The sequence below is a fragment of the Eublepharis macularius genome, chromosome 8, assembly GCF_028583425.1.
Source record: "Eublepharis macularius isolate TG4126 chromosome 8, MPM_Emac_v1.0, whole genome shotgun sequence".
NCBI lineage: Eukaryota > Metazoa > Chordata > Lepidosauria > Squamata > Eublepharidae > Eublepharis > Eublepharis macularius.
The window spans coordinates 141311766-141327843 of record NC_072797.1 but is presented as its reverse complement, the minus strand read 5'-3'; the positions used below and the strand labels follow the sequence as shown (position 1 = coordinate 141327843).

The 16078-nt window shown below is 46.1% G+C and overlaps 1 protein-coding gene across 3 annotated transcripts in view; it reads right to left on the bottom strand.

The window, feature by feature from the left end:
• Positions 1-16078, bottom strand: part of TBC1D2 (TBC1 domain family member 2) — a 43626-nt gene that overhangs the window by 13549 nt on the left and 13999 nt on the right. For all 3 annotated transcript variants that reach the window (XM_054987078.1, XM_054987079.1, XM_054987081.1), the window contains 5 exons: positions 13128-13514; positions 11487-11597; positions 10014-10198; positions 4385-4861; positions 1900-2020 (listed from right to left, as the gene is read on the bottom strand). In XM_054987078.1, the coding sequence (XP_054843053.1) occupies positions 1900-2020; positions 4385-4861; positions 10014-10198; positions 11487-11597; positions 13128-13514 (1281 nt within the window). The remainder of the gene's footprint in view (positions 1-1899; positions 2021-4384; positions 4862-10013; positions 10199-11486; positions 11598-13127; positions 13515-16078) is intronic.

Sequence of the window (16078 nt, the reverse complement as noted above, 5' to 3'; positions counted from 1 at the left end):
CACGACTGGCTAATCTCTTGCAAATGACTTCAAACTCCCCTCAGCCAGATTGGGTTATGATCATACAACCATCTTCAAAATTCAGTGACATAACAGACATAATTTGGAACAAACCAAGTAATAGGCCACAAAGCATCAAAAAAAGCTTCCTGATACCATCTATCTTAAAGACATGGGACCAAATCAGGATCAAAATTGTTCCCAGAATATCTAGATTCTCTACGTTCCTAAATCAAGAATGGTTTTTACCAGAGTGGGATCGATCACTTATCCTATCATTACATCAAGCAAAAATAACTAGACTAGTTGACATATCCACAAAATTAGGTCTCCTAGAGAAAGTAGATATAGAGAATAAATTAGAACAAAAACTACATTGGTTTAATTACTTACAACTCTCACACATGGCAGAAAAAATAAGGCTAAGGAATATCATGAAAGAACCTCTGACAGAATTTGAACAATTTCTAGACTCACCAGTACGACAAAAAAAAGGCATGATAGCTAAACTATATAACCTTCTGCTAAACATCACTGAGAACAAGCAGCTAAGTTGTCAATCTAGTTGGGGTAAGGACTGTGCAATTGAACAGTCCCCAGAGATTTGGAAAAAAATATGGACATCTGGAATATTCACCTCGAAAGTCAACATAACTAAATTACAAACATTTAAAGTGATTCACAGATGGTACCTAACACCCAAAAAATTAGCACACATATCAGCTAGATCATCCCCAAAATGTTGGAAAAATTGTGGCGGGGAGGGAACCTTCGCCCACTGTTGGTGGGAATGTAAAGGAATTAGACGATTTTGGGAAGAGATATTAATGAAAATTAAAGATATCACAAACCACGACCTCCCCTTTGACCCAAAAATGATTTTTTTAGACTTGTGGGAAAACTCACACGTCCCCAAAATCAGAAAGGAGCTCATTGCCTCTTTTTTTGTAGCAGCTAAGAGTGCCATAGCGACAGTATGGAAATCAAAAAAATTACCAACAATCGAAAACTGGTTCTCTAAAGTTTGGAATCATTTCATTCTAGAAAAAGTAAGCAATGATATGCAAAATGCAGTACAACTCACAGAAAATACTAATTTTATTGAAAAGTGGCTCCCATTTCTGGAATACATAGAAAAGAACAATATGCAGCCCAACTCGAAAATACTACAAGTTGTAACAAACAATGGATACCTCTCCTTCTATTAAGCTGATAGTATAACTGTGTAATTACATGGAATTACTTTTTCTCTATGTTAACTATTAAGGATGTAAGTCTAACTGCGTATTGTATATTGGTTTTTGTTTCATTCAAATTTGAAATGTTGTTTGTTACTTGAAGGTTATTAGTTACATCTAATGTTACAATAACAATAAAAATTTAATAATAATAAAAAAAAAATTAACAAACCCTCTGAGGAGTGATCTCCACTCTGTCTTTTTAAACTATCCTTCTGTTGAGAGGTGAAATTGACAGAGCCTTCAGGGAGGCAAAGATGAAATTAACAAACTCTCTGAGGAGCGATCTCCACTCTGTCTTTTTAAACTATCCTTGTGTTGAGAGGTGAAATTGACAGAGCCTTCAGGGAGGCAAAGATGAAATTAACAAACTCTCTGAGGAGCGATCTCCACTCTGTCTTTTTAAATTACCCTTGTGTTGAGAGGTGAAATTGACAGAGCCTTCAGGGAGGCGAAGATGAAATTAACAAACCCTCTGAGGAGTGATCTCCACTCTGTCTTTTTAAACTATCCTTGTGTTGAGAGGTGAAATTGACAGAGCCTTCAGGGAGGCAAAGATGAAATTAACAAACCCTCTGGGGAGCGATCTCCACTCTGTCTTTTTAAACTACCCTTGTGTTGAGAGGTGAAATTGACAGAGCCTTGAACGTGCCAGATTTACCTGTGAGCCTATCAGCGTGTTGCTGTAGTAATCTGGAGGCATTAGGTTCTCGACAATGTGGACTAGGCACCAGAAAGCATTTTCTTCCTCCTCAAGGACCAACAGGGCTACAGCTGCTAATCTAGGATGGAAGAGAGAGCGTTGTAAGCAAGAGTTGTTCCTATAGGCTACACTGGGGATTTTCACAACTGTGGTGCAGGAAATGGCGATCGCTAGCGTAGTTCCCCAGACCAGAGGGGAACCATCACAGGGAAATGGTGAAGAGTCCAGGGGAGTCAGGGGTTTCTTTGAAACTCTCACTGCATGCAGAAATGCAGGAGCAAACGCACTGTTCCATTCAATGTTTGAACTGAAAACCTGCTTCTCTAAAGCAGAACTTTAAAGAAGTCTCCAGCTTTGTAAGTGGTTCCCTTTCTTGTGTTTATATCGCTTGACTGGATTGCAGCCACAGAGGACAAAGGCAGAAATTTGAATTTTAATTCAGAAGACACCCAAGCATTCTCCAACAGAGTGGCTCAGTTCAGACACAACATGAAAACATGGGTTATTTTAACTATGGTTGCTGTATGAAGACAGGGTTTTGTGGACATTCAGAATCCTGGATGGCCTTGGCAAATGACAACTTCACTGCCTTTCCTGCTTCCCTTTAATCCCTTGCGGAGATCCAGCGGGTATCCTGGCCTGCACTGTAGCAAGGGCAATGCTGAGTAATAATCCAGGATTATGCCAGATTTGCACATTTTTGCATCTCACAAAACCATACTTAAGAACAACTATAGCTAATAAACCTACTTCAAACCCTGGTTTTCTATACTCCCAACTAACCATTACTTAGTGAAGTTACCTGCATTAAAATACACTAGCCATAGTTAATTTTAATGAAATTATGGTTTTGCATGACATCTGGACCTAGCCAGTGATTATAAGGTTACAGGATGCAGCAATCCATAATGAAAAAGCTGAGCAGAAGAGCCATCCCCACTACAGTGAAGAGTCAGGATTCGAGACTGGTATTGGGTTTAAACTGGCAGCCAGACAAGTAGTGGCCCAACAGATCCCTCCATCTATAAGGTGCCACAGTAGCACAGAAATTACGATGCCCGAGTCCTGCCACCATAAACAGCAAAGAAAAACACATTTTTTGTTAAATATTAGGTTCATCTTTCCCATCTAACTCTCTGCCGCACCAAAATTATTTATTTACTAGAATAGATGTATTTATTATATTAGATGGGTGGTTAAAGCAAAGTTGACTTAAGTTGAACTCTACGAAGATGGAGGTCTTGTACCTGGGGGGCCGAGAGTTGATGGGTTCCGGAATATGGCTCCCAGTCCTGGATGGGGCACCGCTGGGACCTATGCTAAGGAGCCCGGGAGTGGTACTGAATGCCTCCCTTTCAACGGAGGCCCAGATCATGGCAGTTGCTAGATCTGCCTTTTTCTATCTCTGCCAGATCATGCAGCTTGTTCTCTACCTCTCGACCGACAACCTGGACACAGTGACCCAAGCAACGGTTATCTCCAGGCTAGATTACCGTAACTCACTCTACGCACGGCTGCCCTTAAGACTGATCCAGAAGTTACAGTTGGTCCAGAATGCAGCAGCACATATCCTCACCAGGACTCTGGTTAGGACACACGACCTATTTTGTGTCAGCTGCACTGGCTTCCAGTCAAGTTCCAGGTCAAGTTTAAGGTTTTGACCATGACGTTTAAAGCCCTTAGCGGACAGGGACCAAGATACCTGTGGGACCGCCTCTCACCCTATGTTCCCCAGAGGGCACTTCACTTGGCTGAGAAACATCTTCTGGTGATTCCTGGCCGCAAGGACGTTTGCCTAGCTTCAACCAGGGCCAGAGTCTTTTCAGCCTTGACACTAGCCTGGTGTAACTCTTCTCTCCATTGAGACAAGGGCCCTGCGAGGCCTGTTACAGTGCCACCGGGCCTGTAAGATGGAGGAGCTGTTTCACCAGGCCTGACTGCAGCTGAGGTGTGGGCAAATTGTCTGGTCGGCCTCTCTGCTGTGGCCTTCGGTCCGCTTGTTTTGTTACCCACCTACCCATCACCTGCGATATCGAGTGGAAGATGTACTGGAGTAAACATCATATGCTGCATTTTAGATATGTGGTTTTAACTTTGTACTGAACTTTGTATCGAAATTATTATTTTAATTTTTATTGTCTGTTGTTATTTTAACTTACTTAGTATATGTTGTGACCCACTCTGAGCCTGCTGGCATGGAGTAGTTTGTCACACACTCCCCCAGAGGATTTTGAAGGGGGGGAAATGCATCAAGAGCCTGGAACGTCCTATCGGAAACGAACACTGAGGCCCTCACAGATTCCAGATATTCCTGCATATTTGGACTCCAAAATTATAAGCAGTAACAATGAATGCAATTTCTTATTTTTATGGTACTTTGGAATAATTGTCAAATGCATCTCATTATTAAAAAAAAAAAATTAAAAAAGACAAATTCCCTTACCTGTTCAATCCCTGGCAGTAGCCAATGGTGGGATTTTGCCGGGAGAATGCAAGTAAAACCCTTCGGAGTTTCGGAATAAGCTGGGAGGCAGGTGATGTGAAATGTTTATTGTTGGTCAGCGTGCGGGGGAGATCTAGCTCAATCTGCCGGGAAGCTGGATGTTCGGCCACCTCACACCGCTTGAGCAAGTTCTGGTAGTGGCCCGGAGAACGGATGTGCTGCACCTGGTGACTCACAATCCACCTCCACACTCTCTGCCTGTGCTCGACTGGGACACCACAGCGCAGCAGACTCTTTAACTCTGAAGAGGGAATCAGTTCTCCAAGGTTATTCCACCGCTCGGAAAGGGGTTTCTCCAGAGCATCATGGTTCAAGAGATGCATGGATTTGATCTCCAGTGCCTGGATTTTTGCCAGAAGCTTCCAGTCTTCAGGTTCGTAGTCAGGAACTGTCATAAAGCCGTAGTCATCATATTGGCTGGCCAGTGAGAAAAACAGGAGGGGTGGAGAATCAGATTACTACTAGAGATGGGCACGAATGCCGAACCGTGCAGTTTGTGGTTTGTGGCATTTCACGAACCATAAACTTGTCCCGTTTGGCAAACCAGCTTGTTTGGTTTGTCAAAACGTCACTTCCAGGGCAGCAGAAGATCTGCAGAACAGGGGTGTGTGCTTCCTCCCTTTCAAATGCCAGTCACTTTTCAGCTGATGGGAGGGGGATCCCCCATCAGCTGAAAAAAGCCGCCGGCGTTTGAAAGCAGCAACACTTTTCTCGCATGGCAAGAAAATGCCCACTGCTCTCCTTTTCCCCAGGAGCTAAAGCGATGTTAGGTTCATAAGGCTGCTTCTCTATTGGCTTCCTTCCTCCTGGGTATGCAAGCACTCTCTTATTTTTTTTTCAAAGCCAGGAATGATACCTAATGTTGCTGCTTATTCCCTGCTGCCTTTAAAAGCCAGGAATGGCTGCTTTTCCCTTCCTCCTTTGAGGTATGCACATACGCTTTTCTTTTTTCAAAGGCAAGAATGGGTTGTAACATAGTAACATTGTAACATAGTAACATTACTGCACAGGCTTTAAAAGCCAGGAAAGGGTTAAATGGCTACTTTTCTCTTCCTCCTTTGGGGTATGCACTCACACTCTTTTTTCAAAGGCAAGAATGTGTTGTAACATAGTAACACTGTAATGTTACTGCACTTTCCTCCTGGCTTTAAAAGCCAGGAAAGGATTAAATGGATGCTTTCCCCTCCCTCCAAGGCATGTTTCGGGCTTTGCCAAAGAGAAAAAAAACCAAGCATTTTGCACAGCTCTTTGGAAACAAAGTGGCAGGGAAGCTGCTAGGAGGGGATGAAGAAGCAGCATTTTAACTCTTCCCTGACTTGGCTTAAAAAAAAAGAGTGGAACAAACAGTACATGTTTTCCCCCCAAACTCCGCCACCAATTGCCTCTCCAGTGGGCAGGGGACAGCCCAATCAGCAAAACGGGGGAGGGATGGGTTCCAACATTGCAACGTTACTATGCCTGCTCAAAGGTTTTTTTTTAAAAAAAGTGTGACATGAATTGCAAAGCCCTGAAAGCCTGAAACTGCGCTGAGGCTTCACAGAAGAAAAGTGTTGCTGCTTTCAAAAGCCTGCAGCTTTTTTCAGTTGATGTGGGGGATCCCCCTCCCATCAGCTAAAAAGTAGCGGGTGCACACCTCTACTGCAGAAGGCCCATTCCTGGCTGCCTAGGAAACGGACTGATCAGCATCAGGCTGTCTGCAGTGATGAACTGAAAAACTAATCAAACAAACTAGCCTAAAGTTCATCACAGTTCATCAGAAATGGTCTCTGACGAGCCGCCAGTTCGCAAATCATGAACTGGGCCAGTTCGTGATGAACTTCGGTTCGTATTTTGGTTCGTGCCCACCTCTAATTACTACAGCTATCAAATTGACTAATCATTTGTCTATTACCCAATTAAATTTAAAAACGCCCATCTTACCAAGGCCTCAAAGAAGGTGCCTTTTTGAAGTATCATACAGTTATTCTAAACTTCCTTCAATAACTTAAGTTACCAAGTGTAACTTTAAAAAATTACACAAGCCATCACCTACTGTCAGAAAGTGAGGCCACATTTAACATCTTCTATTACACTAACATAACCACTAGTATCAAAAAATAAGCGAGTGTGCCCTTGCTGTGTAGCTCCTTTGATCAAAATTTTCCTTCATCTGTGAAAACTGGCCCATTTAGTCAAATAAAACAAACGTCCAGCAACCTCTTAAAGACCAGCAGCATTTATTGAATGAGGTGCCGCTGGACTTTTGTTTTATTTTGCAACAATAGACTAACATGCCTTTGCAGTCGTGATGGAAAGCAAGCACCCTCTTCAGTTCCCGATTAAAACCATTCTGCCCTTTAACCTGCAGGCAAGAAGAATGCTGTCTCAGGCTAAGACCCGTCTAATGCAGCACTCCAGCAAGGATGAGCTGCGTGTCTCTGGGCGCTCTCCGTCTTTCAGAAATATACTGCATCTCAGTATTTATTTATTTTACTTCATTCATACCCTACCTTTCTCCCCAACGAGGACCCAAAGCAGCTTACATCATTCGTCTCTCCTTCACTTTATCCTCCAAACAACCCTGTGAGGTAGGTCAGGTCGAGTGTGCATGACTGGCCCAGGGCCACCCAGTGCGCTTCCATGGCAGAGCGGGGATTCGATCCCCGCTCTGCCAGATCCTAGTCTGACACTCAGACCGCTACACCACACACCGGCTTTCAGGAGAGGCATCCAGCAATCGTGGCCAATAGCCAGGGTCATCATCCAATTAACGAAATCTTACAAAGGAATCCTTAGCAGAGCTACAGCTTTTTAAGTCTCTTAAAATCAACGGGCTTAGAGGGCTGCAACAATGCTTAGAGCTGCACTGTTGATTGTGTGGTTTTTGATAAATTAACTATTTGACAAAATCTGCATATATCTATAAATAATTTTGAAGACAAAGGAGAGAGCTGACTTCCTTTTGAGATGATACGTGTTTATGCTACCGCAGGAAGAGGTATTCCACTTCTGTGTTGTATAAAAGAAGACAGAATGTCTCTTCTAAGTTGACAGCTGTCACCTACAGTTTTGATAAGTACTTGCATTAAAAATAATATATTTTAAAATATGCGTTGCCTGATCTGATCAAGAACATCTTTTTTAGTCAATCAAAAAGGTTTTTCTTAACTGACTCATCCAACCAATTAAAAGCAAACTAAACTTTGCAGTCCTACTTTGCCGCTGCAGAAGAGAAGATTCACCATGAATTTGTCTAATTCCTTAAGTTAGTTATGTGGTGCTATTTTCAAAATCTGAAGCTTCTGCACATCAATTCCCTGCAGGTCTGGAATAAACTTTATCCATGGAGACTCCTTGAGTACTCTACAGCTTTCATAGTAAAGCAAGTATTTCCAGACTCTGCAGCAGCTCCCACTCCCATACCTGCTGACCCAAGTGGCAGCCAACCTTTCTAGCCAGTGGACCACAAGACCAATCCAAAGATTCGTGCTGCTCGAGAGCACTCTAAAGTATATACAGGCAGCCAGTTTAGTGTGATTCTAGTCTGCTGAGTGAGGGAACAGCACCAGAGAAGCAGGTAGAAATCCAGGCTACCACTGAGCAACCTGAGCAAGATCCAGGCCACCACCGAGCAAGCCCAGTGTTCCTTTCAGACAGGTAGGAGGCATGGTGCCCTTGTTTTCTGTGCAAGCTCTCTGGCAGATGATCCTTCCAAAGGGCAGCAAAACATATAGCAGCTCTACAGGGGAACACAAGCCAGAGTATGGAGCTCTACAACCCACCTGAAGTTTCCAGTTCATGGACTGAAGACCAGTCAGGCCATCCATGGATTAGACACAGGACTCATTTCAAGGGGGAACACACCGGAAAGGTGTTCCAGCAGTTCCCCCAAGTCAAGTGGCCCCGCCCACCTGACTTTAGGGCCGTTGAGGCCTCGATTGGGGCCAAAAAGGCCCAAATTGGGGCCAAAATGGCCAGGACCAGGTCAGTGCCAGGCGGGGGAACCGTCCCCCACCCGGCACCGACCCAATCCCTGCCATTTCGTCCCTGATCCGTGCCGAAAGGGGCCCAAAATGGCGATTTGAGGCCTGTTTTGACCTGGATAAGAGCCAAAACGGCCGGAATTGGACCCAGCACCAACCCAGTCCTGGCTGTTTTGGCCCCAATTTGGGCCGAAACGGGCCCAAAATGTCAATTTTTGGCCATTTTGGGCCCATTTCGGCCTGGATAAGGGCCGACACGGCCCGGATCGGGGCTGAAGCAGCCCGGATTGAGTCATGCCAGGTGGGGAACCCTCCCCCGCCCGGCACCAACCTGGTCCCAGCCATTTCGGCCCCAATCTGGACCGAAACAAGCAAAAAATGGTCATTTTGGGCCCATTTCAGCCTGGATAATGGCCGACATGGCCAGGATCAGGGGCCAAACCAGCCCGGATTGGGTCGGTGCCAGGTGGGGGAAGCCTCTCCCGCCCGGCACCAACCCGGTCCCAGCCATTTCGGCCCTGATCCAGGCCAAAACGGGCCCAAAATGGCCATTTTTGCCCAGATAGGGGCCGAATGGGCGCAGATCAGGTCAGTGCCAGCTGGGGGAACCCTCCCCCGCCTAGCAGCAACCTGGCCCCAATTGTTTTGGCCCAAATCTGGGCCCAAAAATGCCTTTTTCAGCCCTTTTGAGCCCAGATTAGGGCCAAAACAACCTGGACCGGGTCAGTGCTGGGCAGGGGAAGGTTCCCCCGCCTGGCTCCGACCCAATCTGGGCCATTTCGGCCCTGATCTGGGCCTGAAAGGCCCAAAATGGCCACTATCAGCAATTTTCTGCTGGGATAGGGGCCGGAATTGGGTCGGTTCCAGGCGGGGGAAGTCTCCCCCTTCCGGCACCGACCCAGTCCTGGCAATTTCAGCCCCAATCCGGGCCAAAACAGGCCCAAAATGGCAACTTTCTGTCATTTTGGCCCCATTCCCGCTGGGATCGGGCCCGGAAACAGGTCGGCGCCAGGTGGGGGAACCCTCCCCCGCCTGGCACTGACTTGGTCCTGGCTGTTTCGGCCCTGACTGGGCTCAAACGGGGCCCAAATGGCCATTTTTGGCCATTTGGGGCCAGTTTGGGGCTGGATCAGGACCAAAACTGCCAGCATTGGGTTGGTGCCTGGCAGGGGACCCCTCCCCTGCCCGGCACTGACCCAATCTGGGCCGTTTTGGGCCCAATCCAGACCAAAACGTGCCCCAAAAGGCCATTTTGAGCCTGTTTCGGCCTGGATTGGAGCCAAAAGGGTCCTGATTGGGCCACTGCCGGAGGGAGGAACACTCCCCCGTTTGGCAGCAGCCAAATCCCAGCCATTTTGGCCTGATCAAGGGGTGTGGCATATGCTAATGAGTTCCTGCAGCTCTTTTTCTACAAAATGACCCCTGCCCAGCACCGACCCAACTTAAGCAAAAGTCAAATTTTCATCTCTGAATTTCTGTGATTCAGTTCAATATGAGGCAGAGTTATTCCACCCTAAGCTCCAGCACCATTAGAAGAGCAAATGAAAACCACCACCCTTGGACTCTCTCTCTCTCTCTCACACACACACACGCGCACACACACTTACTTGATAGGGCTCGGCTGAACAGGAATTGTGGCTTCCTCCTTCACGCCCCACTGAAGCGCCTCCTGTACGAGGCCCTTCAGCATTTCCACGTGGTCACTGGTCAAGCCTGGCAGTCCCTGCAGCTTCCGCAACATCATCAGGTATTTGCTCTCCATCTGGCAGTTATGGGCTTGCAGTCGAGCACACTGCAACGCAAAGAAAGGGTGCTGCAGTCAGGCTCAGAAATGATCGGTATGTTCTTTGCGCCAAATGCGTAAGGGAAGCGCAGTCTGTTAAGAATTCTGAACCTCCTCCGGCTTTCCCGTCCCACTTACTGGGTGGGCAGGGGCGCAGCCTCCGCGTACACCTCGGCCCGCTGGCTGGTGAGCGGGAGCAGGTTGTTCTCAGTTCTCAGGCTTGAAGAGAGGTCGACTGGCTTCTTGCAAGAGTCCAAGTTTTCCCACTTTTGGCAAAGTTACACTATTTTATCCACCTGTTCCCAACATGTGCCCGACATGGGATCCATATAACTGAAGGCAAAGCCATCAAATATAGTCAGCCACTTCGGCAGCGCACAAAGTAAACCTTACGTACAGCACCTTACTTTTCTCCAGTGAAATTAGTGGCAGCCAGCCATGAACTTCATTCTTAGAAATACCCATGATCTGAGGGAAAACGGTGTTCCAGATCTTTGGTGAACTCAGTCATTATTTTAAAAAAATTGTTTAGATATTTATATCCCAACGGGGACTCAAAGTAGCTTACAACTTTCTCTCTTTTTTATCCTCAGGACAAGAAATGCTATAAGTAGGTGAGCCTAAATGACAGCGATCAGTCTAAGGTGAGTTTCCATGGCACAGCGAGGATTAGAGCCCACCAGGGGTCATTTCGTAGAAAAAGAGCTGGAGGGACTCATTAGCATAACTCATTAGCATATGCCACACCCCTTTCAATCACCAGAAGTGGTTCATTGGCATAACTGATTTGCATATGCCACACCCCCTAGCATCACCTATCCTGGCTGTTTTGGACCCAATCCTTGCCAATCAGGGCCGAAACTGGGCCTAAATGGGGCTGAAAATGGCCAAAAAGGGGCCCAAAATGGTCAGGATCGGGCCGCTGCTGAGCGAGAGAGTGATCCACCACCCGTCAGAGGCCCAATCCGGGCCATTTCGGCCCCAATCCAGGCCGAAACGGGCCCAAAATGGCCGAGAGTCAGGTGGGCGGGGCCACCTGACATGGTACCTCTTTGGGGAACTGCCAGAACTGCGTTCCTGCGCGTTCCCCCTCGAAATGAGCCCTGAAGCCCACTCTTACCTACATAGCCCTTTGATTATTGGTCACAGTGAAGTGAAACGGATTGTTAGGAGAGGGGGATGGAACGCAGGGAGCTTGTATTTTACAGAGGGAGAGAAATATTTCTGCACATCTGAGAGAAAAACAGCGTGACCAAAGATGTGAGTCTGCCAAACAGCACGTAACTTGGCGCCTTACTTTCATCAGAAGGACCTTCTCTCTCTGTGCCACTGTGCTCCACAGTTTAGTAACCTGGTGGATTTCAGAATTCAAAAACTGGTTCTGAGTTTTATATGCTTCTAGGTCATCCTGACAAAAAGAAGAAGAAGAAGAAACCCACTGAAAACAAACTGTCAACACAAATATATTATTCATTAGCTGTGAGGAGGATGGGCTGACAACAAAATCCCTTGTTCTCTTTGCACATCTGTAGAAGGATACAAACGCTACAGTCATACAGATAACACCCCACTGTAAGCCATTGTTCTGGTTAACTTTTGTTAGACAATATTTTGTTTCAAGGCGCTACATAATGATCCTGAGAAGTTCTGGAAATGAAACACTGTCACATGGAAGACACGAAAGAGAATATGGATGCTCTCTAGAGCCAAGGTAGATCCCTCTATTGAGTTCTGGCAAGGGAAAGGGAGATCTAAAGCCACCCCACCACCTTGGAACTCACATAGGAGGTGGCTCAGAGTGGTTATTTATCTTATTTACTTGATTTATACTTCGCTTTTCTCCCCGCGGGGGATCCAAAATGGCTTACAATGTTCTCCTCTCCTTCATTTTATTCTCACAACAACCTTGTGCATTAGTTACTCTCAGGGCTTTTTTTCAGCCTCTTGAAAATGGTCACATGGGTGGTGGCCCCGCCCCCTGATCTCCAGACAGAGGGGAGTTTAGATGGCCCTCCGCGCCACTGGAGGGCCATCTCAACTCCCCTCTGTCTGGAGATCAGGGGGCGGGGCCACCAGCCATGTGACCATTTTCTCCGAGGGCAACCCACTGAGTTCCACCACCTCTTTTCCCAGAAAAAAGCCCTCTGGCCCAAGATTCCCCCAGTGAGTTTCCAAGGCACAGTGGAAATTTGAACTTTGTCTCCCAGATCCTAGCCCAACACTCTAACCTCCTACACCACTCTGGCTGTTAAGTGACCAGACTAGCATGCCGGGGAGAAAACTAGGACACAACCTTTTACAACACGCACACTTTCTCTGGGGAGATTTTTTTCTGTACAGAGCATTTAATCATGCAGATCACGCCTACAGATGGAAATGGTACAGCACAAATATTGACTACCTCAGAAAGAACTACGTCCAAGACATACCTCCAGGCAATCAAGAGGGGAAGCCTTTGAATTTTTTAAGGAGGTGTGTCTGACACAAGTATCTATAGGCAACTGAGCAGGTGATTTTGTGTGTGTGTGTGTGAAATACTCATTTATTTGCACTTATTTTTAAGACTAGCTATGCGACCCTGTGCAGAGTTAATCCATTCTAAGCCTACTGATTTCAATAGGCTCAGACCACAATAACTCTATACAGGGTTGTACTGTATGCAAGCTTCTCACTTCAATAGTCTAGGGAGCACATGCAATATTTTAACTCGTGCCTGAAACTAGGGGAGTACTGAAATAATGGCTCCAACTTCAGGAGCTTGGTGAAGTGCCGCTGGGAGCTGGAATGGAAGTTCAGCCTTATCTCAGACAAACTAAAAGCACAGAACTACGGGGCAGCATGCACCTGAGGTGCAACTCTGTGTGGAGACAAAACGGCCCCCTGACACTGTTTCCTGCTGCTCTGGCTGAGCTTTTTTCTGGCTTTGCCTCAAGAGTACCTTCAAATGTTCGATCTCTTCCTGCTGCTTGTACAAGGTCTCTGTGGCAATGGCATCTGCCTCCCCGAGAGAGTCGGACATTTCTCTGGTGAGCTGCTCTGTCAGCTTCAGGACCACCTGCTGCTTGGCCTGGTTCTTGTCCATCAAGAGCTGCACGTGAGCCTGCAGTTCCTCAATGTGCTCTTCCTTCAAAGCCAGCCGATGTTCCAGATCCTTCCTCTCCATCTCCAGCGCTTCAACCTGCTTGTTCAGCTCCGCAATCTGCCTGACTTTGTGCCGCACCAACTCCAGCCTGTCTTTCTCCTTAACTGTGGCCAGGTACCTGCAGGACTCTCGCTTCTCTTGCTGAGCTGCCTCCAGAGCTTTGTGGAGAAGTTTAACCAGTTCCTGAGGAAGAAAACACAAAGACAAGAATCCCCTCACAGCCCTGCATTTCATCATCTCTAGCTGTCCTGTTTTCGTGCTGACAAAGGTGTTTTAGTATATATATAAAATGGTGTGTTTATTTTTATTTTGTACATTTTCCCCCAGTCTTCCACCAAGGCGCTCAGGGTAGTGTACACTGTTCCCCTATCCTCCATTTTATTCTCACAACAACCATGTGGGGTAGGCTAGACTGGAAAAGAGAGAGTGGTCCAAGGTGACCCAATAAGCTCCGTGGCAAAGTAGGGTTATGAATCTGATGAGGGCCAAGCTACAAGTGATGAATGACACAGGTTGGACACTTGTCAGCTTCCCTCAAGTTTTGATGGGAAATGTAGGCGTCCTGGTCTTGCAGCTTGGCTCTCCGACTGCTGTCCAACAGACTTTTCAACTGTCACTTGTCCAACATTCGGCCAAGCTGCCTACATTTCCCATCAAGACTTGAGGGAAGCTGACAAGTGTCCAACTTGTGTCAGGCGTCACTTGTAGTTTGGCCCCGAGTCTTCCGGATCCTAGCCCAACACACTAACTACCACATCACCCTCGCTTTCTGTACACCTGATGTGGGGTAGATATTTTCCTCACTGTTTGGCAGTTTGATGTAGTTGGCCAAGCCATTCCGAGATGAAAGCCCTCCTCCCAGGGTAGTTAATCTATAGACTCCAGAGATGGTAGGTGGTGGTGGGGTATAAGGGCACATTACATCACACCCATCTATGGTTAAAAAATACAGTCCTCGTTCACATGTGCACATTCACCAATTAAAAGACTGCAGCACCAGATGAAGACTTGCATGTATGAATGAGACCGTATCACAAAGAGAACTTTCAAACCTCCAAGCATTACCTCAAACATTATGACTTTCTATAAAGCATGTGTGAACCAAACTGTCAAGAGGATTCACCCTTGCAATAGATTAAAAAGATATCTGTGGAAGCAATAGGAAAATGTATTTTTCCCAAGTACATTGTATCTACTTGTCATGGCCTCTCTCTAAAAGGCAGCATCATTGCTCCTCGTTTAGTTCCATATTTCTAGGACACGTTCTACATTTTCAGGAACACAGTTTGTTCTTTCAGAAGCAACTAACTCCAACAACTGACCCATAACAAATCTGACTCGGGCTTTGCCTTTGTTTGAATAAAAAACATGCAAGGGGAAACCTTTATTTTGAAGGCTATGGAGAAACATCCCCTTACAAATTACTGTACTATGGCCACCATACCAATTATCAAGCAATGAGGCTTGGGTTCAAATCCTCACTGACTCGTAAAGTTCATTGTTTGGCATTAGACATATCACAGGATAAAAATGGAAAGATGTAAAATTGGGAACTTGGGGTCGTACTACAAGTGACGAATGACACTTGCTTGGCAAGTGAACAAACTCATGTGTATTCCTCCCTGTTCACTTGCCATTCACTTGCTCTCCACTTGATCAAATGGAGTGCAAGTGAATGGCAAGCGAACAGGGAGGAATACACGTGAGACTGTTCACTTGCCAGGCAAGTGTCATTCGTCACTTGTAGTGCGACCCTTAGAGATACAGCACATGGTTATGGTTTCAGGTTCAAACTCCAGTTAAAAGGATTTCAGGCAACCAACTGGCAAAGACTCCTGCCCAAGTCGGCAGAGACCTGCTGCCAGTCAAAGGAGTTGTTATTGGACTAGATAGACTCACAGTATGACTCAGTATAATGTGGCTTCGTATGTTGCTCTAAGCTCCTAGTTGAAGGACAGAATAGAAATGTGATCAAACATTTCTGATTCTGAACAGGAAAAGAACAGCACATTTCTATCATATGACGATGAGTTAGCTTTCCATTCCAGCTGAAGTTTACAATGACTTGAGGCCACAATTAATTCAGAAATATTGTTCTGAAAGCAAATCAGAAGATTCAAAGAAAGCTGACACTTGTGCTGATACTTCAGACGGACAAAATGTATGACATACTTTAAAGACAGGCCCACTAAGCTGGCCTAGATCTTGTACGTGATGAAAAATGGTAATATACAAATTAAGAACTAAAATACATGGTTTTTTAATCAAGTTTTGCTTGGCAAGGCTGGTAGGCTGCATTCAGACATCACAATAAACTGTGGTTTGTTTAAACTTTGGTTTGTGCAACAAACTCTGAATAGTCAACTAGATGGAAATCACAATTCTATGACAGGCTTTTCCTTGGTGCATCTCCATGTCAAGTCAAAGATGTGTTCTGGGAGTCTGATCTGGATCTGGACTGTGGCCCCGAGAGAGAGAGAGAGAGGAAGGAGGGTTAAGCTTTCCTGCCACAGTTTCCTTGATCTGAAGTAGCCCCAGAAAGCAGATAGTTGTTTCCAGGGCTTTTTTTCTGGGAAAAGAGGTGGCGGAACTCAGTGGGTTGCCCTCAGAGAAAATGGTCACATGGCTGGTGGCCCCACCCCCTGATCTCCAGACAGAGGGGAGTTGAGATTGCCCTAAACTCCCCTCTGTCTGGAGATCAGGGGGCGGGGCCACCAGCCATGTGACCATTTTCAAGAGGTTCCGGA